Raw genomic sequence first — 26,892 nt, 5'->3', positions numbered from 1 at the left:
TTGGCATTTCTGAAGCTTAGACATATTTCTAATTCAGTAGCATTAGGGTCAATGTGCTTGATGTGGTGAGGGATGTTTTTGCTTAATATTATTATTTTTTTAAAGTTAAATGTGAAAGAAGTCTTTCATTTTTCATAGTGTCATTGTTTACTGTAATTCACAAAGTGAATATGGCTTCAGGGTAGCAGTGTGCATGTGAAGCTTCGACTTCCTATGCATTGTGTTAGAAAGAGGTATTTCTTCTTATTTTATTCATATACAATATATAGAATGTATCCCCCTATACAAAATCATTGCCATAATATAAAACATGCAAAGAGCCAGGCAACGTCTACCAGTTTTATTGATTTCAAATTAATAATGTTATGATAATATAACAAGAAGTCACACTCATTTGCATTAGAATGGTTGCACAAAGAATGTCTTCACAAGAAATCAAAAATAACTGGCCATGAGACACTAAATCAGTATATACACACTGTTTAAATTCCAGAGGTATCACAAGAATATTTGATAATTTTGGTGACAAATTTCAGTGGTATTATTCTTTTGGAAAATGGGCACAAGAAACATCTGCATTTCTCTATATGGCCTTTGTATCCATTCTTTGTACAATTGTTTAACACACACACACAAAAAAAAAATCTACAGCAGGTGATGGAAAAGAAGTTCCCTTTTCATTTCTGGGCTGAGATTTTATCTGAGTTATAGTTCTAACTTGAGGCTATATTAGAAGCGACACAGGCACTTGAAAGACACCGAATATGCACATTAAACTGTGTACACAGTCATGCAGTGATATAACATTGGCAACAGGACCTGTACTTGAAGATACCTAAACACTGCACATAACAGTGTGAGTAATTCCAGCCAATTTGTAGTCAGATGTCTCTTTATACAGAATGCTAAAGCGACAGAAATAAAAGGGAACTAACTTTAGCATCATATAACTTATATACAGTTTAATATACATCTACACATTTCCACCATTGGTTTTTAACTATCAAGCTTGTCCATAACTTTTGCAGGAGAAGGCAAAGCCATCCAGTTTGCATAAACACTATCATTGGCATATCTTGTAAATTCTGGATTAGTTGCATCAAGTCTGTTGAGTAGTACCGGGCTCTTCTCAGGCCAGTTCGGGTATGACATGCCTAAAAATGAAAACATATCACTGTTTCTGCACTGAAGAAAAAAAGATTAGAGGGCAGACAGTAAGGCTCTCAAACAAAACTCTGTTTTGATGTTTATTTTCAACATAAATATTCATATTTAAGAAATATTTGAGATTAAGAGAGCATTTAAGAGTGCATGAGAGATGTCTCTGGTCCCAGTATTTACATGGAGTGTTTTTACATTCATGCAGTAACCTACTGTGATGTCTTGTTATCCATGTTGTGTCCTTATGTAACCTTTATTGATATTTCTTTATAAAATAGAATATAAAGCAATGCAGCTTTACTAGTATGCAACTTTTTTTTTTTTTTTTTCGTATTTCCTGATTCTCGGGGCATTAGGATGGCTGCATAGAAAGTACGTTTATTGCTAAATACTCTAAATGACTAATGTCTAAAGCCTTGCTTATTCAATCATAATGGAAGAGTTTAATTAAAAAGCCTTACTGCTTCTCCATTCAGCATTTTGAGCCTACAATAAAGACTGAACTTCTGTAATATGTAAAAGATATTACAGAGAATGTCAGCATGTGATTCATACCAAACAGATTTATTTCGATGGGACCTGTTTCAAATGTAAATCCAAATAAAACTATAAATCACAAAGTTGAAAATGATTCAGCTAATACAAAATAAGCATCTGAAACATATGAAATTAGACAAAATGTGCATCATATTTAAATTTCAACTAATGTGAACCTGTGAATGTGTTCGTGTACATCGGAAGCAGGTCCAAAATCAGAAATCTGATCATTTACACCACATACTAATTCATTTTAAAATCTCAGGTAATTTTCAGACATCTCTCACTTTCATGCCATTAGCACAGTCACAGCACATCCTCCCTATGGAAGCCATTCAAAGACAAACAGATTTTATTTGTTGTTTTAGAATCGAGTGAATGCATGGGAAATTCTACCATAGAGCTTGTTTTCAATCCAAGTGGAAGGGAGGGTTCGAGGGAGAGGGGTGTTATTACAGTCCACTAGAGGAGTGTCCTCTTCGGACAGAGTATCGTCATATAGCAGGGCGTCTGCAGGAGTAGAAGCTGCCAGATCCAGATAGTCCTTTCAAGAAAGTAAAGGACAATTACGACTAGAAAGAAATTCTAGACAGTGCTGAATAGTTTCATTATTGATAATGGTGAGCTTAGGAAAGCATGAATAACATTTGAAGAACTGTGATGTACAGTGAGGGAAAAAAGTATTTGATCCCCTGCTGATTTTGTACGTTTGCCCACTGACAAAGAAATGATCAGTCTATAATTTTAATGGTAGTTGTATTTGAACAGTGAGAGACAGAATAACAACAAGAAAATCCAGAAAAACGCATGTCAAAAATTTTATAAATTAATTTGCATTTTACTGAGGGAAATAAGTATTTGACCCCTCTGCAAAACATGACTTAGTACTTGGTTTAAAAACCCTTGTTGGCAATCACAGAGGTCAGACGTTTCTTGTAGTTGGCCACCAGGTTTGCACACATCTCAGGAGCGATTTTGTCCCACTCCTCTTTGCAGATCTTCTCCTAATCATTAAGGTTTCGAGGCTGACGTTTGGCAACTCGAACCTTCAGCTCTCTCCACAGATTTTCTATGGGATTAAGGTCTGGAGACTGGCTAGGTCACTCCAGGACCTTAATGTGCTTCTTCTTGAGCCACTCCTTTGTTGCCTTGGCCGTGTGTTTTGGGTCATTGTCATGCTGGAATACCCATCCACGATCCATTTTCAATGCCCTGGCTGAGGGAAGGAGGTTTTCACCCAAGATTTGACGGTACATGGCCCCGTCCATCGTCCCTTTGATGCGGTGAAGTTGTCCTGTCCCCTTAGCAGAAAAAACCCCCCAAAGCATAATGTTTCCACCTCCATGTTTGACGGTGAGGATGGTGTTCTTGGGGTCATAGGCAGCATTCCTCCTCCTCCAAACACGGCGAGTTGAGTTGATGCCAAAGAGCTCCATTTTGGTCTCATCTGACCTCAACACTTTCACCCAGTTGTCCTCTGAATCATTCAGATGTTCATTGGCAAACTTCAGACGGGCATGTATATGTGCTTTCTTGAGCAGCGGACCTTGCGCGCGCTGCAGGATTTCAGTCCTTCACGGCGTAGTGTGTTACCAATTGTTTTCTTGGTGACTATGGTCCCAGCTGCCTTGAGATCATTGACAAGATCCTCCCGTGTAGTTCTGGGCTGATTCCTCACTGTTCTCATGATCACTGCAACTCCACGAGGTGAGATCTTACATGGAGCCCCAGGCCGAGGGAGAGCGACAGTTCTTTTGTGCTTCTTCCATTTGCGAATAATCGCACCAACTGTTGTCACCTTCTCACCAAGCTGCTTGGCAATGGTCTTGTAGCCCATTCCAGACTTGTGTAGGTCTACAATCTTGTCCCTGACATCCTTGGAGAGCTCTTTGGTCTTGGCCATGGTGGAGAGTTTGGAATCTGATTTATTGATTGCTTCTGTGGACAGGTGTCTTTTATACAGGTAACAAACTGATATTAGGAGCACTCCCTTTAAGAGTGTGCTTCTAATCTCAGCTCATTACCTGTATAAAAGACACCTGGGAGCCAGAAATCTTTCTGATTGAGAGGGGGTCAAATACTTTTTTCCCTCATTAAAATGCAAATTAATTTATAAAATTTTTGACATGCATTTTTCTGGATTTTTTTGTTGTTATTCTGTCTCTCACTGTTCAAATACAACTACCATTAAAATTATAGACTGATCATTTCTTTGTCAGTGGGCAAACGTACAAAATCCGCAGGGGATCAAATACTTTTTTCCCTCACTGTATATTAAAAAGCTAATATGATATCTTAAAAGCAAACAGAATGTTCATTTTTAATACTTTGCATTATTTAGAGCAAAAATAGCTACAAACATATTAACCTGCCCCTGAAAGGACAGCGATAAGACACTTACCTTAAGCAATCTTACCATTATAATAAAACATAAACCAGTTAAGGCTCTTGGTTTTAGCAGATGTTAATCAATAGTAAGCACTTTAAAAATGAACTGTTTAAACTTTTATAGCTGAACGAGCAACAAATTTGACAGTATAATAAATCTTGTAGTGAAATGCAAGCAAGGTGGAACACATTTCCTAAGGCCATTTGCTCACCCACCCCTCAACGTGAGTTGACTTGAGTCAGCAGTAAGGAAGTACAAGTGCCTTGGGTTGGGCTGGTAAAATTAAGGCCCAGGTCTGCTTTCATTTTTGCATGGATATGTCTATGCATCTATAGTCATTTGTGGTCATTCTTACTCTGCTTTTCACCATCATCTTCTCCAGCTCTTTGCTGATCTCACTGAAGGTCGGTCTCTTATCTGGTTCTTGCTTCCAGCAGCGAAGCATCAGACTATACCTGTTTCATGAAAGACAATTCATCAGCCACACATTGTACTGTCTCATAACCATTTTTGTACTCTGTAGTAGCGATTTAATGGTGCAGAGAACAAAGGTATCTTGGTTTTGTATGTTATAACATGCATGTCATTCTGTGGATATCATTTAGATAATTATATTGAAAATAATTAATCATGCAGTGCAAATAAACACACATTTCTTCAGTGCAGTTCTCAGGTTTTTCCATCCTGTAGCCAGTCTTAAGAAGGTTAAAGAGCCGCTCAGGTGCAATGCCTGGGTACGGGTTCCCACCCAGGGTCACAATTTCCCATAACAGCACACCGAAAGACCAGCTTAAAATGAAAGAAAGAACCTTTAGAACACTGTCAGCACAGAACTAGTCACTTGGAACTGTTTTTATCATATAATACAGTGTACTTACACATCGCTTTGTGTGGTATATATATGGTCAAACAAAGACTCAATAGCCATCCATTTGACAGGAATACGACCCTAAAAAGTCAGAATACAATATGTGGAACAAATATTATTGTACTACACCTTCATTAACATGCTATACATGTGTCTGTGTATGAGTATGAGTGTGTATGGTTGTAATTAAGTTTATTAAAAAACATACACACACATATAACACACACATTTAGTGCATTACCTTGCTCCTCTTCACATAAGAATCTTCCTCATAGACATCCCGAGACAAACCAAAGTCTGATATCTTCATCTTCCTGCCCTCTGCTACGAGTACATTCCTTGCCGCAAGATCTCTATGCACAAGCTACAAATAACAAAAATATGACATTAACTGAATGTAAACATGAATACTCTTTAAATATTCAATATTCAAAACCACAACATAAAATACATTCTTCCACTTGTTCTCTACAACTTCTTGTCCAATTCAGGGAAACCCTGGTGTAAAACACTAGCTGGAACTGACAATGTATTGCAGGGCATGATACACACACCCTCACACTTTTAGAGTAGCAGTTCACCCTGCAGGCCATGATTTAAGAAGTAGGAGGAAACCCTAATAGCCAAAGGGAACCTACATGAAGCTCCACGTAGTGAGTACCCGTAGCTGAGGTTCAAACCCCAGACCCACCAACACTTCCTACTACAGTATGTATATATATATATATATATATATATATATATATATATATATATATATATATAATCAGTTTAAATTATCAAGACTAAGTAAGTACAGGTATACCTTCATTTCAGCCAGGTATTGCATTCCTCTGGAGATCTGCCAGGCGAACGAGATGAGGTCTCCCATGGTCAGAGCTCTTTCATCTGGATTCTCGAGGTAGCTGGAGTTTCGGTTTGCATCGCCACCCATATAGCTGGGCCCCACTTTACGGCTCTCTCTCAGGAAGTTTCGCAGTGATCCGTACTTGGCATATTCAACAATCAGATACAGGGGACCTGTACAGACAATGGACAGATAATGAGAGCAGAACAAACATTAAAGAACTGTAACAAATGGTCATTTAATTCTTTGAGGAAACGAGAAAATATGTTTCTTACCATCCTGGCTACACGCTCCGTACATTTTTATTACATGTGGATGGTTGACCTGCTTAAGCAACGTGAATTCGGACAAAAGGTCACGAAGTTCACCATGAGAGGCGTTTTCTGTATCAAATAGAAAGATACACATGTATAACAACATATTCCTGCAATTACATTTTCATTTGTACTATTTGTGTCATTTATTATACAGAGGTTAGTTATACATATGTGAAATATATTTGCACACACATTCATCATTGCCAATTTTCACTATGTAGTTAGCCATTTGGGTGTGTGAGGCTACTTATACTTATACTTCTGTAATATAATAGCTATCTCTCTTGCTTATACTTTAAAATATCCTACTAGCTACTGGTTTTAACTATAAAATATACTTAATATATTTATAATATATAATTATTTATATTTATATATAATTATTATCCATTATAAAATATATAATAATGAACCTAATGTTTGCTGCTGGTTCACACAATATAAGTTAGCCTAAGGTTGGTTAGGTAGCTATCAATAAAAAGCTGCTATACAATATTGCTGTTTAATGGCCTAAAGTTAGCTACCTTAGTGCTTTGTTTTAATAACATAATATAGCTTAAAATGACCTAACTTCTTAACAAGTTTGGTCTTGCCACCAATGTCAAATAGTTCCTGGAGAAGTAACAGTACTTATGCTCACTACTTAGCTGGCAACATTAACACTGTAAGGAGGTGGATGAATATCTTAACTAACTTTATTAAACAAGGAAGTGGCAATTATGTAAGGCATGTGCACTTCTTTGGTGTTTAAGGGTGTGTGGCCATTGCTATTTTATAGACATACACTATTTATTTTTATGCCCATCTTTTTCACACTCAGATTTTGTTGCCCTGACGTTCTTCAGTGTCAGTGCGTGACACATCCAGGTGATGAATACTAATAACTAATACATTTTAGCCTTTGGTCATAAGACATACTTGATTCTTTGTCTTACCTTTCAACATTTTTACAGCTACTGTAGTGTATCCTGCCTTTCCTTTAAGCCGGAATGCTGTTGCTTTTACGACCTTCCCAAACTCTCCCTCTCCGAGAGTTTTACCCAGGACTAGATTTTTTCGTGGAAATTCCCACTTTGGATCCTCCTGTTAATAAAGTCAAAACAATATCTAGGCCTGTAAGAATGATTGCGTTTGCTCTAACACGTTGATAGCCTTTCGAACACTAGACTGACCAATAATAAATACATTTCAATAATAAAATATGGAAGAATATTGCAAAAGCTCTTACAGGTATCTTGAAGGTGTCAATGGCCACCTGGTTTTCCATGGAGTCCAGAGATCCTCGTCGAACATTGTTGGCAGAGTAGCTGATAGGATAGGACTGGGCAGGCCTGCGGAAAGTCATCTCAGCTGAAGCGATAGGTGGTTTGGGGGTGCTCTTGTGATAACGATGGATGAAGTAGGAAGAAAGGAGGATGGAGACGATGAAGGAAAGAAGGACTGCAGTGGCTATGACAGTCTTACACATATCATCACATATATTCTCTGCATGAGGGATAAAAAAAACAACGCAATAAATGTTAATAGGACAGCTTGTGCATCAGTTTGGACAAAGAGAAATCTAGAATAATCACAATGCTGAGAATTTAAGGGCTAAAAGGTGGTTTAAAATCAGATCCAATTAAATCTTCCAACACCATCCACATGATTGATAATGCAGAGTCTGAACACAAGGACAAATGAGCTCACCTTGCAAATAATCTTGCTCACAAAAGCACTTCTCCGAATAGCAATAGCAGGTTCCATGTCCTGCCTTAATGCCAAGCATCAGGCCTTTCTCATGGCCTCCAATAATTGGCTCACCTAAACAAGACAACAAAAGCACTAAGTGTGTGTACCTAGCAACAACAGAAGTAATCGATAACTCAGAAAGCATACAGTGCAAGACAACTGGAAATTTGCTCACGGGTGCAATCCTGAGGACATATGGATATATTTTTGCTTTCAATCACATCACAGTAGCCATTTGGACATGTACGCAGGTCTGGAGAACAAGTGGAGTAATTTTTTGATATCACTGTAAAAGAATGCATATGTAAAATTAACATAGTGTGGTATACTGCAGTCTACAAAAACAAATCCAAAACAACAAGACACTGTAGCACACAGTGGTGCAGTGAATTACGAAGATGGATAGAAAGACCTATCACCTTTTCCTGTGCCTTGTCTCCACTGACATCTTCCAGTGGGAGTTCCCAGGCCTCTGAATGTCTCACACTCCCCACGCTGTCTCTTCTCTGCACAGGCCAGAGATCTTTGTCCCTCTGTCCTTAAAGGATCCACTACAATACAGTCATACACACATAGTGAGCCAAGCCCAGTGACATTTCACTCCACCAACACAAAATACACAACAAGTATCTTGCCTACTTCTCTTGTGTTCAAGTCTACAGCAGCCACACTATAAAAGAGCCTGAAACTAAATAGTCGTATTGATTAACCTACTTTGATTACATACTGAAGTAAGCAATCATAATCAAACCACTGAGCAATAATCTATAAGCTCTTTCAGGCAAAGAGAACAATGCTTACCTTCGCCTTCAAAAATTATGATGACTATTGCTTTCGCCTGAAGCTGCTTATGCTGTTCATGAGCAACAAGCGCATACTGCAGCTCTTGACATTCAGGCCTGAGCAGTGGCTCTGTGTCGTTTACATAGAGAACACCAGACATGTCCTCCAGATTCCGGGCCACATCAACTGCCGTGTAGCAGGACTGAACATTAGCCGAGATGTTCCTGTCACCCAACTCTAAATGGTATGCAATTTCAATACCCTTGAACTTCAGGCAGTTGTCCACGCATACTTTACCAATCTAAAAAGAATCATCCAGAGGGGACACTGTCATTTAACCAGCCATGTTTTCATGTATGCCTCAACTAGATTAAAGGGTAAGTAATTTACATTGTAAACATTTCTTCATTAATGGTAGAGTAAACAGTACGACATTCAAACAGCACATGTACTGCTTAGTAGTCAAATGATCCTGAATTAAAGGACGCAAATAAGAACCAAAAACAAGCAGCAACTTTATCCAACCACCTGGGAGTAGGTCATGGATTTCCGAGAGAGCACAAAGAAGTAGGTGATGTTACTGAACCTAATAGGAACTGGCAAAATGGTAACATTGAAATGCAGCATCACAGTTCCCTCAGGGCCACGAAACATAGTGTCGCTGATTAGATAATCCAACTGAAACGAGCGCTTCTCATCCACTGAAATGTTCCTGTTGAGACGCAACTCTGCACAAGGACAAAAGAGACAAAACAATTAAATTTCATGTGAGGAAGTCAAAGTGACTAATCAGATTAAACCAGACACAGTGCTTCAGCATCCTTACTGTACTTATAGACTGTCCCTCGCACATTGCCGAAGATGGACTTTTCCTCACTGAATTTCTGTTCAATGGTAAATGTGTCTTTAATCCAGGAGTCATTAGTCATTAGCGTCGATACATAATTATCCTGGCTCTGATAGGTAGTTGTGTCTCTGTCGTAAACAAACAGGTTGCCAAATGTAGTGTCCTGCAAAGGTAGAGAAAGACTTATTAGACCTCGATTAAAGAAGTAGAGGTATTGGAAGGCTAAACGTTCATGACAATGAAAGAAAATGTGATTTATATCATAAAAGTGCATGGTATATATTCTAGATTACACTTAAGCTGTTTGTATTATTTGTATTTTATATATTCTGCAACTCAAAAATGGCTGCAAAGTGCAAAATTCAAAACAACACAGAGAGGCTTCGGTGTAGTGCTCACCTTGCTGCGGCTAAATTCTATAAGCACGTCCTCAGTGTCCGTGCCATTCACGTAGGGGGGACTGTCATCCTCATCATATATAGTGATATGCAGGGAATTAGTAAGAGTGTCCAATGTCTCTTCTGTCCGGACCAAACATACTATCATGAGATGATAGACCTCCTTCTCCTCACGGTCTACAGGTGCTGTGACTACCAGCTCAGAAGTGGTGTCATTGACTACAAATGGCACTGGAGACTCTGCACACAACAACAAAATGAAAATCATAATAATAATGACACAATTGACCAAGTCTGTAGACTGTAGAAGAAAAATCTTTTTCCAAATCACAGATTGTGGTATGGATTTACTTCTCGTCACTATGTAACATCCCACATTTTTTTTTTTACCATTATACTATATGTGTATTTTTCAAGTTTGACCTTCATGTTGCAATAATAATAAAAAAAAAAACGAGCTTCATTCATTTTTGTATTCTGAGCTATGTCTGTATTTTCTCCTTATCACAAGTAATCTTTCCTATTTATTCCTATTGCATATTTGTAGATGGATATGGATGTGTACGAAGAATAAATTTGAGTATATTCTTTCATAATGAAAGAGCTGTTATGAGCAACAATAAATCATTCTTGATACCTTTTTGGTCAGAGCTCAGATAGTGAATATGAATGAATATTGAGTATAAATATGAAGTTTTTCTGTTTGATATCAGTCATACTCAAATAATGACGATTAATGCTTTCAAATTTAACATGACCCTAAAACTCCAGGTTAGTATAATGTGTGATAGTGTCTATGGTCCATAAAGATCAGACTTTATTTTTGATGGTACCTGCTTCCACCCTGTAGCTGATGGTATAGTTGGGGCACAGGTCAGCATGGGTAAAGCGACGAAGCTGGCGCATAGTTCCAGGCATGCGGTTCTCCTTGATATGGGGTTTTATGACTTCATCAGGGAAGCACAGTTTCTCTAGCGTCATCTTGCCACAGGTGGGCGCTGTGGCATTGATGAATGTAAAACTGACATCCACATTAGTGATCTGAGAGCACAGCTTTTTTGGAGACATGACGTCCACTGACACTTTCAGGGTCAATTTCATTGTCTCTTTGCCTTTTTGCACAGGCCTGCTGCTATCTAGAAGATATACAGTCATATAGTCATAAAAGGTTTCTGAGTCTCTTACCAGTTTCTCTGATGCTATAGAGCCAGTGTAACCTTAACTGTGTATTAAAGCAAACATTAAAACATAGTATATTCAAAAGTATACTACTGATTTTTATTCTGTTCTGAAGCAAGCAAAGTAGGCTTCTTTAAATTCTAACTTTAAAACTGCAGTACTGAACTTTTGCCTCTCTATCGCCATCTCTGTTTGAAACATAAAATTGCAAGTAATTGTGGAGTTAATTTTTTTTGTTTTTAAAGTGGGTTGTGCTTTGGCACGGCTCCTTTGTATGGATGAATCTGATGGGTTAAGGTAGTCGTATGAGGTGTATATTAGCTCCAGTACTTGACAAGGGAGGTGGCAGCGGATATGGTTTTCTTGGAGTAGAGGTGAGTTGCTCTCTCTCACAGCTAGCAGAAAATAAGTGCAATTCACCAGACTGACCATAGCAAAACAAACAAACAAAGAACCCATAGGAAACTTGATATCTAGCTAAATGAAGCATGCTATTGTTAGCCAGCTACATATTGATCCACTAAAACGTCTTACCTGTTCAGCAGAAAAACGCCATGTCTGCGTCAGTCTTCAATCTCTACAGATCTCATTCCCAGATGTCAACGATGATTGCGTTTAGAACTATCCAGATTAAAGCAGCCATCTAGTTGACAAGTTTAAATTCTAAGCAACTGTTGTAAGAAAAGCTGAAAACACTCCACAGTCCTCAGCCCCCACCGGCTCTTCTTCCTTCTGTTTACAGACGTGACGTAACCACGCAAAGTCGAATGATGTCAAACTGATGTTTCCCACGAAATTGGGCCTGACAGCTCAAATTATAAATCATTATTTTAAGCTAAACTTTGTGAATAGGGATAAGGTAAGGAGACAGTTTTGAACATTCTTTTTTTATTTACTTGCTCAATAATTGATTTTTGTTAATTTTAACCAAAAAACGTTTGATACTGCAGCTTTAAAGTTCCCTAAAAGGAAAAGCAGACTTGTTTAAACTCACATATTGACTCAAAGTCAGTCCAATCCAGAGTTTTGTTCATGTAGATCACTCCCGTGACAGTGTCGATATGGAACCATGATCCGTAAGCAGCAGGTTTCAGGACCGGCATCCTGTACAGGCAGAAGTATGGCTGCTCTGAAGCTCTCTCCTGCATGGCGTGCACCTGCAGCACTGGTGTACCTGCTGCCTGGCCAACATAGATGCTCTCGGAGTATGTGGTCTGAGGAAAATACAGTCCCCAGGAGCCTGTGACAAATAAAGGGCGCCATAAACAGAGATGAAACTGTTGCCAGACCCAGGATGACAATATTGTTGCCTTCAGTGGCCAACAGGGCTTTTCATATTTTGCTATTAATAAAAGTAAGGCAGACAAAACAAGGATTTCTTTTGTTTATTACTATGAACATTATTTTATGCAGTTGGTAGTTTATCTTCTCATTGGTATATTCTACAGCCAACCGAAGAAGAGGGAAGAATGTTTAGATAGATCAATGTCTATCTATTTCACAGTTGCATGTGTTGCAAAGAAATATTGTTATTTTTCATTAAAAATACAGTCAAATGCAGTCTCAGGACTAAGAACTCATTGCCTGATGGAACAGCAGCACTATGGCTCACATTTACAGCAATTATTAACTAGATGAGTGACATGAGGACCTCTGAAGTATCATTCTGGACCAGACAGGAAAAAACAGATATGAGCCACCCAGGCATCACATTGATTTGATGTAAATAATATTCCCCTCTATTATACTGAGTTTGAGATTCAGGTAAACATACTGTATACATTTCTTAACTTAACATGAATAAGATTTAGGCTGGCAGTTTGTTGGACTTGATGACAAATGGCCTAATCTGTAAGAGAAATCATCTAATGTATTTAAAATCATAAACAAATAAAAACTGGATTAATTGATATCACACTGAATCTACACACAGTATATTTCTTCCCCTTGATTCTAGTTAAGCTTTTTCAACATTTGATCTATTTTATGTTTCTCTCAAACATAGATAATTATGGAGGTTGGAAATGGACAAAAGTATCTGAATATGAATTATGTATATTTGGATTATAAAAAAATATCACTACCTAAATAAACATCTCAAAAACTCAAATGTCAAAAATACACATTTTATGTAAATTTGGCCAAAGGTGAAGCATCTGGAATTCCAATTGTTTAACATCACTACATTCAACTTATATATTTATTTTAGCTTTCCAGCACAAAATCAGAAAAATGTTTGTATGTCAGTAAAGAAACCAGCATATTACGTTGTAAGAGAGACTTTTCTGACAAAAAAAAACCATAATAATGATGGCTGCTGGATTTTGCTGAAAAAATAAGAAGCAAGTGCGACAGTCAAAGTCTTCAGAAGAACCGTGTCTGGTTCTGCAAGATGTTCAATAAAACTTACAGCTCATTTCATTATAAAACTGCACTAATTCTATCAGAGACTACTTTTTTTAAAAGCAAAGGGTTGTCACACCAAATATTGCCTTCACTCCATTTATTACTGTTTACTGCTCTTTATAGTATTTTTTTTTTTTTGGAGGAACATTTAATTTAATTATTTTTTGAAGGCATCTTTGCTCTACAGCATTTCTTTGCATGCGCCTAAGATTTTAGCACAGTATTTATTTATATATATATATATATATATATATATATATATATATATATATATATATATATATATATATATGAAATTGTATTAAATGCACCACAGAAATAATATATAGATAATATAAGAATTTATATTCATAAACTTTGTCAACATGTGTATACTACATGTATCCTGTTGTGTTTTTTTTTTTAACAGCTGAATCATTCATAAAAACAAGCAAGTTACTCAGTGAAATCAAGAAACACATCCTGATTTTAGAGCAAGTGCTTTAGTGAATGACAAGTGAAGCAGTGTCTCATATGTCACTGACAAGCCTCTTAATGAATTTCTCACATGTCAATATGATGTGGTTTCCGTTTCTCCTTGTACTCACCTTGGGAAGTTTAATTATGGTGGATAACATAATACTGTGAAGAAATGAATTATTACATACAGTGGGACTGTGCATATTGGGGGGATGGGAAATCTATAAAACACCATAACAGCCCCATGCGCTTTACAGGAAATTGGAGAGGCGAGTGTTCGGCCTGTAATTATATCCCTCTTGTGTTCCTGTCCGAAGGCTGTGGGCAGCCACTTAGAGACGTAGTAATATCATTAGCAGACATAGAAACTAGATTTTCTATTTCTGTTGTTGTAGTTTAGGCCTTGGCTCTGGTTTCAGACACTGATTTGATTTAACTGTGCTGGGATGACAGGAGGTCGGATTGATGGATACAAGGCATACCTTCCTGAAGAATGGAGATACTCCCAGGCACACTCCAACCTCTTTTATTAAAAGCCTTGCTTAGACACAGACAAACAAGGAATGCAGTTACTTTGCATTCAAAAGGAATGCAGTTACTTTGCATTCAAAAGGAATGCAGTTATTTTGCATTCAAAGGGAATGCAGTTACTTTGCAAGCTTTGTATCATTGCTCAAGGTACTTGCTTCACTACATTCAATTGTTTAGCTCATCCACCTGTTCAGTTATTTTTGTCACATAAGAGCAGTGAGATATCAATATCCTATTATGTTTCACCAAAGCAATGTATAATGTTTTCAAAGGGATAAACATTTCAAAAAGAAAGATTGGGGATTTGCCAATAAATCAGACTAAAGATCCTGAATTTTGACTGGCACTTGAATTTAGAGAGGTTCACTCTATTATTCAGAGAGTACTAAATGATTCAGAAATGAAAAAGTGAAGTTTTCATTAGGGCTTCAAGGTGATCACCAGAAAGAGGCATTTCCTTTTTCCTTTCCATTTGTGGGGAAATGAAGTTTGAAATCTGTGCAGCTTTGTAAATTCAGAAAAAAAACATAAGCACAAAAAATACTAGGGAAAAATATTCTGGGAATCTGATATAATGTATCCAGTGTGCCCTAAAGCTCATACAAACATACATCCAATGATGGATGCAAGGGACAGAAAAAGTTAATTCAGTGCATGAAAAAGGCCTGTTGTTTAAAGAAACTGTGAAAAAATATTTGCCCCATCCTGATTTCTTCTTCTGTTTTCTGTATATCTCATATTAGATTGTTTCAGAAATTAAAACAAAGGCCACTTGAGTAAACACAAAATAAAGCAAAAAAGTTATCTAATACCAACTGGGCCTGTGTGAAAATGTATTTGCCCCTGTAGTTACTAATTCCCCAAATCTACGAAACTGCATCCATAATGGGGTTCAGCTGGACTAGATGCAACCAGGCCTGAATACTACAAATCCTGTTCTATCAAGTTAACACTTAAATAGAACTTTTTCAACAGCATGATGTTGGTTAAAACGTCAAAGGCCTAAAGAGCCAAGGACAACATCAAAGGACCTAAAGGCCTCTCTTGCATCAGTAAAGGTCACTGTTCATGAATCCACTATCAGAAAGACACTGGGCAAAAATGGCATGCATGGAAATGTGTTGAGGTGAAAACCACTGAAAACCCACAAGAACATTAAGGCTTGTCTGAATTTTGCCAAAAACAACCCCTTGATGATCCTCAAACCTTTTTGAATGTTCTGTGGACTGATGAGTCGAAAGTGTAACTGTTTGGAAGACAGGGGTCCCATTACATCTGCCGTAAACCAAACACAGAATTCCACAAAAAGAACATTATACTCATGGTCAAGTATGGTGGTGGAAGTGTGATGGTGTGGGGATGCTTTACTGTTTCAGGGAGAATGTCCGGTCTTCAGTCTGTAAGCCGAAACTCAAGCGCAACTGGATTATGCAGCAAGACAGTAATCCAAAGCATATGAGTAAATCATAGTCCTAGAAATAAGTGAGAGACTCTGATAACTCCAGTTATCAGAAGCGTTTGGTTGTAGTTATTGCTGTTAAAGGTGGCACAACCAGATTTTAAGTTTAAGGGGGCAATTAGTTTTTCATATTGGTGATAGGTGTTGGATATGTTTTTTTTTTTGCTTCAATAAAAACAATCAGTAAAAAATAATTGTATTATGTGTTTACTCAGGTTGTCTTTGTTTTATATTGTATCTTGTTTGAAGATCTAAAACAATTTAGTATGAGATATACACAAAAACAGAAGAAATCAACCACTTTTTCACAGCACTGTATGTTATTACAAACAACTAGCGGAAGAACATTTTGCAACATGAGTTGTGCTGCGCCCTTTTGCACTATGAGTAATTTGCTGGTTGTAAGTGGTAATTGCATTTAATGCAATTTCAAGTATTCACACTAAGACTCTGTGGATGTAATTATCTACTGCACTCATAGTCGCTACTCATATAAAAATAAAACTATACTGTGCGCATCAATCTGACTGTCATAATAAGATAGATGTCATATTTAGGCTGATGTTAGCTATGAGAGTAGGAAATCAATCTGAGAGCTGCCAGTGTCCCAGATAGCAACGATGTAATGTTGCTTGCAGATTATTTGCTAACTGGGAAGATATCAATATAGCATTGTTTTGGATCACTTTACATTCTTAATATTCCTCTTTTATAGCTTTTGACAAGTTTTAGAATATTTATTACTGATTGTTGCTTATTGTTGACAGTTGCTGATTGTAGTCATGTGTGCTTCACTAGCTGAACTATAGCCCAAAGAAGTAAATTTTATTGATTAATCATTGTAAATGGAACCTGAGCTGGATCTGATAATTAAATGGTGAGAGTGTGGAGATTAAATACTCATCCTCAAGACGGGTGTTGTTGTCTTGCAACACTAATTAGTTTAAATCACAAATTACACTAAGACATGGCTGTAAAAGTGCAGATTTTAAAAAATAAATAAATAAACACTGTGTACATACATTTTTCCAAATGGCAAACAAGATAATTGTAAAGTCACTGAGACATAAATTATGCATGTTGTGCCAACTTATTTGTGTTTCCTGGGTAGTTACTCTGAGCAATTACCTGGAAGACTGCACTAAAACTACAGCAAGTTCAAAACAATAGGAAGCATCAGAAAGTGTTGGAGAATATCATCTAGCTAGGTTATCAAAAAATAATTCTTTAGCCTTAAACTTAAGGTCCTTATTTTGTTTAAAAAAAGAAGAAAATAGAAATGGTCAATATAGTAAACAGTCAATGATTTTTACAGATTGCAGTAATCAACTAGCTGGCTAAGATTAACTAGCTAGTTAATACCACAGAGTGGAGAACTATGAACAAATGTGCTATTAAGTCTTGCTTGGCAGAGATGGCTGAGATGGGTGTCTCAAGCCATTCAAACAATGTTAGTTAGCTAGTTACAGCTGGCTAGTTTTTATGAATATGATACAGAGAATAACAGGGGTTGTCATTGTCATTTGGGAGTATCTTCATGACTCTGGCTCAATATGTGTTTCAGCAGACTGACTCTGTCACAACAGTATCTGTCATAGTAGCTAAACATTTTATAATGTCCGGTTGTGGTGTTATTACCATTATAGGCTTTCAAGTATAACTCACAGCAGCATTAGAACATCATATTTCTATTTTTTTCATTTAAATCTTTTGCTTTAACTAAGTTGCTTTTTCATTGTTGTGTTTTTTGTGGGGTTTTTTTTATAGCCTTTTTGTGTAAATATACTGTGGCTTTTTATACTTAATAATCAAATAAGCACTATTATTATAATCATTATTGTTCAATATAAGAATTAAAAATCAATATACAGTAAGAGTTATATATAAGAGTATATAAGAGTCAATATACATGTTTTTTTCCCTGTTGTTCAACTTGTCTTATTTTATTTAATTATTTTATTAAGTTATTTTTTTTAGCTTGATAATAGAGAGTCATATTTTATTACATTTGCTGCTGGGGTGGTTCCTAAATTCAGTTTATTTCCAGGACAAAAGCAGACTGAATGTAGATACTTCATATCAGCATAATTAATTAATTCTACATTAAAATCAGCACAGAGTGCACCAACATAGTGAAGTGAGAGAATTATAGTTTGTCTGCTGTAGTTTCTACAGGTGTTAAATTACATATTTTCAGTATTACAATAAGAGCAACCTGCTAGCCTCATTTACATGTAGAGAAGAACATTCAGGCATGTCAATAGATTATTAAGCTTAAATATACTGTAAGTGCATTTGTATTACCAATTGTTCATAAATATGCAATGCATTCACTGACATGGCCTTTTACGGCCACAGCCTGGATCATGAACGTAAAGCACTATGGTGCAGCCTATTGTACTGATTCCAGCTTCCATGCCAATTGACTATAAACCCAGTATGTGTATACACCCTCACATATATAGGTACAAAAACAATATCAAAAAGATAATCTATATAATTTGTATGAACATTCAAAAGTGTAACTCTATCTATATCTAATACTGACCCGTCAGCCTATGGTGTTAAAAACTTTGCTGCTTGAAAGTGAACATGTTTTCTTTGTTATGAATGAGGCCACATTCTTAGGTAGGGATGTGAAAAAAATCTATTTAACCCACTGCATTCTGATACATGTTCCAGAACAGCAATCTTTTAACCTCATCCTAGATGTGCGGTCTCAATGAAGGACAGTGAGACTGGTGTATTGGCTGCTCAGCGAGTCAGCTGAATGATGCGGAACGCCCTCTGGATCGGTCAGGACAAAGACACGAACTTGATTAGTTCAATACGCTCCACCACAGAGATTTAGCATCTATGACATCATGAGCTGTTACAGAGAGAGGGGCTCTTACTTGCCATTCTCTTGAACTCAACAGACAGCGGAAGCAGGCAAACAGGCAGAGGAATCTACCATCCCATAATCCACTTTCCAGTCAAAGAGTGCTATTCATGTGATGTTATGTGTAAGTACTGAGATGCATTTACTGCAATTACCCGTTGTTCCGTTAAAGCAACATGGTTGCAGCGGAAATTACTCAAAATTACTACATGTTTATGTAGCAATCATAATCATAACTCTATGTTAGTTCCTTACTGAAACACAACAGCTGAGTATAAATGGACTGGTTATTTGCTATAGTCAGTAGAGGTCATGAAACAAAGTACTGATCTGTGGGAAAACATGGCCCATGCCCTTTCATTCAAGGTCAACATACACAGCCAATGTCCCCAAACAATGGCCTACTGGAAGTCAAGTAGTTAGCCTGACAGCTGGTCAATCATTAGCTATAGAAAAAAACTACCCTTCCTCTCAACCAAATGTACATTACCTTAACAGCCACACAGCTAACAAACTATGGAACTGGAAACAACTATAAAATAAGAAACCGTATGTTCCTTTCAAATCTGAGAATTGAATTACATTCTATAAATCTAGCATAATTCAAAAATGCAAACACATCAGTGTTACTAAATACTCTTAAAGCGAATGATGATGACTGTGTATAATACGCATATAATATAGCAAAAAGTCATTACCCTGTCACTGCAACGATTTAATTAACTAAAAGGCTGCCAATTAAGCTACAATTCAATAAAGGGCTGTTATTATTGATCATTATGTTCCAATTTCCCTTCACCATATTCCATGCATGCCTTTTCGAAAAATTCATAATAGTTGAACGCTTGTTTGTGAATCTTAATACCATATACTCCTATTAAACAGCTAGCACAGTGTTTTTGACATGACTACTAAGTTATATATTTTTTTAAATCACAAGCAGGATTCTACAATGCAAAAATTTCAGAAAGGTTTCTCTGAGAGTCAGTCTTAACCTGATTCAAGTGCTTTAGAAACTTTTACAAGCAAAGGACTGCACTAATAACATTATTAAACAGTCATGGTTTTTTAAATAAAAACAGACAAGACATTTTCATGTAATACCAATGAAACCACCATCACCATCAAGTTAAGCAAGGAATAAAATGCATCAGGAATAGGCATCACTCATTAGAAAAATCTAATTTAAAGTCTGCTGTTGGATTGGGCTCTCCATTTAAATTTGGTTTGTGAGCTCTCTTGGGATTGCCTAGGACATTAGGACTCACAAATAACAAACCTTTACACAACATGCTCTATTCAGTGTCATTATTATCAGGCCAATTACCAGCAAATCTAATCTAGAGTTTAAAAAATTTGATTTAAGATGGACTCAAAGATAAAAGGGAAACAAGGACACAAAAAATCAGAGTGATAATCCATTACTGTCCAAAAGACAGACGCTGCTAGATCACTGATAATTACCCCCTCTGCACCAACCTGTGGCATGCCCATGCATTTTACCATGAGCACCTGCTGGGTTTTAATTTCATGACTCCATGGATGAAATTGGCCACTAGGTAAATTTGCATGAGTCAATAACTCTGAGAAAGAATGGGCCATAAATAGACAACATTTTTAGCATTTTGAAAGAGTGGAAAGATTGTTTTGTTTCAGTATTAAAAAAAAATCATAGACCGATTGAATAATCATGTCTAGTGAACATTCTAAAAAGGACAATCAATGCTTAGTCCTTTTTAAGTAGCTGGATAGAGATACCATCAGCAAAGCCAGTGCGATTGTTGTTCATTGTTGTAAATGATCACTCATATGCTTCACCAACCACTGGAACATAACGTGTAAAGACTCGTGTAGAGAACAAGAGCTCCAAATGCCCTTGGGACATAATTTCAATCAATGTCTCCTTGTGCCTACACCAGAGCAAATTAGATTCCACTGATGCATGGGATGGAAATGTAACCCTTAACTAGAAAGATCAGGGATGGTGCTCCAAAAGGTACAACAGACCACATGTACCACAAAGTTCACTCAGACACAATGCTACATGACAGATTCATCACAAATTAAGGTGCTTTCAATAATTTCTGGGACCCACTGGTTTTTGTCTAGATGTGATGGTTTTGGAATTAAAGGAAACTATAATGCAACCATGAAGTTTACCTTATAATCACAATGCACATTGATTTATCACACATCTAAAACTTAATATGATATTATATTATCTTTCTAACTATGGTCTCAATCGAACTGCAACGCTAACAGAGGCAGGCATATAGACATACAGTAGACAATAATCCAAGCATACAGCCAGAGCTCAGAATCCATAGTGTGTATGAAGCTTAGCACATAATCAGTTATAAAGTATGTTGGTTAAATAAAAAGCTGATCTCATAGATCAGGGGTTTGTAGATGAACTTTTACTTTGTCAAAATTGATTTGTCTAAAACAGTGTTGCCTTTTTTTTTAATCATACAATATACTCTTTAAAAAGAAAAATCTTCATACATTTTTGTCAGAAATTTGAGCTCCTTTAACTGTTTCCCTAAAAATTCACAAGGCTTCACATTCTAGAAGTTCTATCTAAAGTCTTTATAGAGAACCACATTACAATACAAGCATAAGGACTATCAAATCAATAGCAGACACAGCAAATAGTGGATTCTTCAAAATAACCCTGGCTTAGTCAAATATTCAAACTGAGGCATTAGCAGGAACAAGCTTTAGTATGAATAATAGTTTCAGCAACTAGCAACAACTACAGAGTGTGTAATACCCTTTAGAGTTGTTATTTCATTAAAATGTTTTACTGAAATAAATTTGCTATTGGATTATATATATTGCATAAATTATAATTAAATATTCTGTATTACAGAAACCTTTTAAGGTAAGCGCAATCATGGAAAACATGGTTTCAAGGAAGTGTATTTCAACTTTTGAGTGATGTATAAAAACAATGTTGGCAATGTTAGTGTAAGTGCATATGAAAGTGAAGTCTCTTCTCTGAAATGCAGTCTAATCAACTTTGTATTTGCGCAATCATACAAAAAGTGGTGACGATAGCAAGAAAATCAGCAAGATTTACAAGCTCTCTGAAAGCAACTCAAGACACAAGCTAAACTAAATCATATAATGTGATAAGTGACTAAATCAAATAGTGTCATGCATCAAATAAGATTTATTGGCCTGCTCTATCTCAAAAGCAGTGGCTGCTGATGAAAATGATTGTGCTAATGCAGAAATGGAAAGACGTACGCTCATCTAGCACTACTTCCACTCCTGTCGCCTGATCTTGAGAGATTACCACTTGGGTGAGAGTGTAAAAGGTCGGAAGTCATCCCGGTTCAACAGATAGGGTAACATGGTCAGAACCATGGATCCACAAATCAATGTTTCACACACTCAAAACACAAAAGGATTTGGGATTATGTGGATACTGACGTACAAATGCCGTATGTCAGCCTTTGCTGTGATGTAGAAGGGTGAACAGATGCAGTGACAACAGAAGTGAAAGAAAATAGCCTTCTCTGATACATTATGACCTGTGTACATGACACATGCAATCAAGTTGCGTTTTACTGTAAATAAATTAGTCTGAGTGCACTTGCACAATATTTACCACCTTAATAATTATATCTCTGTTTTTACTGAAATTTATATCTAAATCCCTAATGAGCAAGCAAGGAAAAACTCTCTGAGATGACATGAGGAAGAAACCTTGAGTTGAGTAGAAACTCTGCAAAGGGAACCCATCCTCTTCTGGGTGACACCAGATAGTAAGATTTTTATTGGTACCGTATACAGTTGTATAGAGAAAATGGAACAATCATACACGTGTTGAAACGACGCAGAATGCATATTATAAATAGGGGTCCTAATATGATGGTGTGTTATATTACAGCATATGCCGAAAAACATGCATTTCTCCTTCACATAATCATTGCTTGTATATAAATGATGAAAAGCCAGATCATAAAGTGATAATAATGTGCACTGAACTGAAATTGCTACATTATTAACAAAGTATGCACACCTACATCAAATGAGCATGTATTCATTCAAATAAAATAAAAAATCCGGCATAGTTTTGTGATGATCATAAATTTAAAACCCACTTTGAAACATCTGTTACAAAACGATGCATTCTCATCAAAGCAGGGAACGGACAAAAAAGTCACAAAGGGAAAACAATATCTCTTTGTTACAGTGTTGTTTTCTATGATATTTAACAATATTCAGGCAGAAATATTGTTGAATATTTAATGTGTGGTATATGATATTAAACATGAGCTCATTCTGATATGACAGTATGGTGAAATAACACCGTGGTATCAATTCCATCCTCCAGTAAACAGTGTTTCTCGGCTCGACTACAATGTTAGTTCTTTCAGGTCCTGACTCAGGGCACAGTAATATATGAGTTGTTGTAGAGACCAGTCTGCCCCACCCAATGCATTTTCTGTGAGAGAACATAAATCTAAAGCTGGATCAAAACGACTGAGCAGAAAGGAGAGCGAAACACTAAGCCCCGCCTCATTACTAACATAAGACTTGTGCTTGTACTGTATGATGCAAATACATCACATCAACATAAAATAGCTCTATAAAAGGAAGGATGAGTAATCAAAGCACATACTAATTCCAGTAATCTACCTACAGTGCAAATGTCAAAGAGATATCCCGAGCTGAGACGTCAGAGAGTGATACTAGATTATTTCCTTCACTCCCAATGTAGTCAAAACTCATTACTTTTGCACCATCATTTTTTACTGGATGACTTGTCATAAAAAAATGAGATCCATTTTGTAGGAGGAGCTGCCAACCATCTCGTGTCTTTAATGAAGGATTTTAAGCCTCATCTGTTATCAGAGCTGTGTGCTCTATTATTTTACTGGCAGTATTTTCCCTTCAGAAGACAAACACACCATGTTTGTTGAGAGTTCTGCCCACCTGCTGCACACCTGCCCTCTGACGGCCACTCTGCCTTTGTTTTCCTAACTGGCAGGAAACAGGGCACTGTACCATTATCAACATGGGCTTTTTCACAAAACAAACTTCTCAAAAAAAAAAAAAAAGCTCACAACAGGACAGCATCTCGTGCACACATACTGTACATTCAGTGCTTGAAATAGGAAAATATGAAACTGTATTACGTTTTTCATTTTATCACAAAGATGTTCAAGAATATAAGAGGTAAACCATATTTGAAACAGGTTGGAAAAAGAAGCACTACTCCTTATGTATTAAATCCTTGAAATGAGAGGTTCAACAAAGAATGTACAATGATTCCTACCCAGCCATTTCAGAACTTAATCAACTGAATGGGGTAACCCAATGTGGCAAAAATCATTTTCATCAGTCAGTTTTTCCAAACCTCATCTCATAGAGCATTAGGCATATTTCACAACAAGCAGTAATAAATCATAGAGTTAGATTTTTTTTCCCCCTTTCAAGTAAGCCTCTTACAAAAATTATGCACCTAACGAATTATGAAAAGATCAAATAAATCTCACATTCTGCTGAGATGAAACTGTTATTGGAATATATAAACATTAGGAAAACCAACCAAACAAAAACATAAGGGATTTATATTAGAATCATTTTGTAAATTCAATTCTTCAAGCAAACAGCCACAAGTGCACTTTTACTTATAGCGCACTGCAAGTCAACACATTAGGGACAAGTTGGGAAGTATACCAAAGACATTGAAATAACACAACATAAAAAGAAATGATATGTTCTGTGTCTGCATGTGGATTACACATGTTAAACTAAACTTCCTAAATTAAAACAAATAATATTTAATACATATATTTGAATAAATCTTATTTTCATTTAATTATGATTGAGACTTTAGTATGATTCTTTTGATACTAAAAGCTTGATTTACTGATCAGAGTCCCACAGTCCAGCCTCTGCTCTCCATCGCTTACACGAATATAGAAATGCAGTGCTCATAGGCAGACACACAAAGCCACATGCTTTCTGGATGACCAAAATAGCAATAAAACCTCTGCTATGTACTACTTTTGCCTGCATTTAAACTGCACCAATGTGATTATTCCCTGTTAATGCAACTATCCACACATCCTCATCTACAAACCTCTGAGCTATGAGTTACAATTTAAATATAGGCATTTTTTCAGAGGGTAGTGTTAGTGCAGTTGGACAGAGGGTTTTAAACAGGATTATGAAATATAACAGTGTATATATGGCTTGTGTGAAGCATGTGCCCCAATTTCTGTAGCCACAATGCAGCTTTCAATGTACAAAAATGAAGAGGCACATTCACTTACAGCAAAAATAAATAAGAGAAAAGCTCTAGGACACATTCAAACTTACAGGCTATACAATGTAAAAAGGCAACATAAATGTCTGTTTTGTGTGGTTCTTGACTATTTTCTCCCCTGGTGTGCTACAATGGTCTTTTTTTAGGCTACAAATTTCTATATTGAGGTATGCACCTTGTGATTCCAGCACAACACTGCCAAGACCTAGAAAAAAAGGTAAAAAGCTACAACCCTTAAGGGGACTTCCATTGTCTCTCTGGGGCAACCGATAACAATTCTATGTAAAATCTGACAGGAAAAAGTTCCTAGAATCTTTTTAAGGAAAGTGAGAGCCCTATACAAAGAACATTTGAAGAATCATTTTTCTAAGAGTGTATAAAAACTGACAAAATAAAAAAAGACAGGCATCACAAGCTGTTGCATTGATGAATTCCTAATTTTAATGTTGCTTTGTGGGGATTTCATTTTTAAACAACATATTTATTTCTACCTAATTACTCACTGCACTTTATAACAACAGAGTGAAGCTTCTTAATGTTCTTATGTCTCTTTCATATGTTCTGAATATTGAATCATATCTTATTGTGTGTGGGTGGAGGTGGGCTGTGTGTTTGGTGTAGCTATTAAGCCAAGGGCAATTACCCAGAAATGGACAATAAACACGTCTATTCTATTATTGGAAAATTGTGCCCTCGGTATTAAAAGGCTCTATCTACCATTCAATCTGCATCCAGACAGAACCTTATAATAGAAAAGTCATATAATGTCCTAAGGAGTACTTGTGTAACCTCAAATGGAACAAGTGCAAATGCGCCATAATAGTAGTATACAAACGTTTCATTTATTAGTTTTTAATAAAATATTGTTGGTGAAGTCCCAGTCTGCAAAGGAAACTAAGGCTTGGGCTCAGACTTACCTTCCCAGAGGAGCAAGAGGACCAGGACGGTGTCCCTCCACAGCTTAATGGCCCGCGTCCTACCCATGCCGCACAGTCATAAGGGTAATTTGCAACAACCCGCTAAATCAACCCGACCAAATGTGAAGCGCTTTTGTTTGGGGGTAAAAACAGACCCAAAATATTCAAAGGCAAAACGTTTTGTATGCAGGAGTCCAAAGAAGTCCGTATGCTGAGTATCCCATTGACGGGCTGCTGAGAGTGTGAGTGTGTGCGCGCGCGCGCGCGTGCGTGAGAGTGTGTGGGGACACGCAGGGGGAGGATCAACTCAGACATAATGTTGAGCGCACACGGATCTACAACATCACCGACATCCTCAGGTTCCCTAAACAAAGTCTTAGAGACTAAAAAGGATGTACACTTACTGTATATGTAACATATCCTAATATAACATGCAAAATTCCCAGGGCTGACTTAACACATACATTGAGGAGTTTGAGGAGTTTACTCATACAGTGTTGATGTGGCATCACAGGTTTCAATCTTTTACATTTGCTGGGTTTTTGTAGTTTGGTAGGCTGATCAAATGAGCGCAGTGCTTGAATCACCCACTGAAAAATGTGTGTGTGTGTGTGTGTGTGTGTGTGTGTGGTGGGGGGGGGGGGGGGGGGGGGGCAGTAAACATGGGCAGTAAACAGGGAAAACAAGATGTTGTACTGATTACATAGCAGCAGAAAAAGACAGCCAAATGGAGATGGCTGCTGAATAACAATACAGCTAGCAGGTTGAATATAAGGTTGTTTATCCCATGTATAGGTTATAGACGAATATTTATTCTATGATAATTCCACTAAAACAAGTACTTCTTAGTTGAGATAATTTTCTTATGATTCTTCTTATGATTCTTATGATTTCAA

At 36.9% G+C, this 26,892-nt stretch overlaps 1 protein-coding gene across 1 annotated transcript; it reads right to left on the bottom strand.

Moving 5' to 3' along the window:
* Nucleotides 1–326: 326 nt before the first annotated feature.
* Nucleotides 327–26,288, bottom strand: ret (ret proto-oncogene receptor tyrosine kinase). The gene is made up of 20 exons (XM_017462992.3): nucleotides 25,997–26,288; nucleotides 12,052–12,297; nucleotides 10,712–11,014; nucleotides 9,880–10,118; nucleotides 9,460–9,643; nucleotides 9,162–9,361; nucleotides 8,652–8,934; nucleotides 8,270–8,401; nucleotides 8,026–8,136; nucleotides 7,809–7,922; nucleotides 7,348–7,604; nucleotides 7,055–7,202; nucleotides 6,078–6,185; nucleotides 5,761–5,975; nucleotides 5,197–5,319; nucleotides 4,966–5,036; nucleotides 4,739–4,876; nucleotides 4,443–4,542; nucleotides 2,095–2,242; nucleotides 327–1,154 (listed from the first exon to the last, which is right to left on the bottom strand). The coding sequence occupies exons 1-20, from the start codon at nucleotides 26,061–26,063 to the stop codon at nucleotides 997–999; spliced, it is 3,345 nt and encodes a 1,114-aa protein (XP_017318481.1). The 5' UTR covers nucleotides 26,064–26,288; the 3' UTR covers nucleotides 327–996.
* Nucleotides 26,289–26,892: the final 604 nt, after the last annotated feature.

This window comes from Ictalurus punctatus, chromosome 3, assembly GCF_001660625.3.
Source record: "Ictalurus punctatus breed USDA103 chromosome 3, Coco_2.0, whole genome shotgun sequence".
NCBI lineage: Eukaryota > Metazoa > Chordata > Actinopteri > Siluriformes > Ictaluridae > Ictalurus > Ictalurus punctatus.
This window is presented reverse-complemented; position numbering and strand designations above follow the sequence as displayed.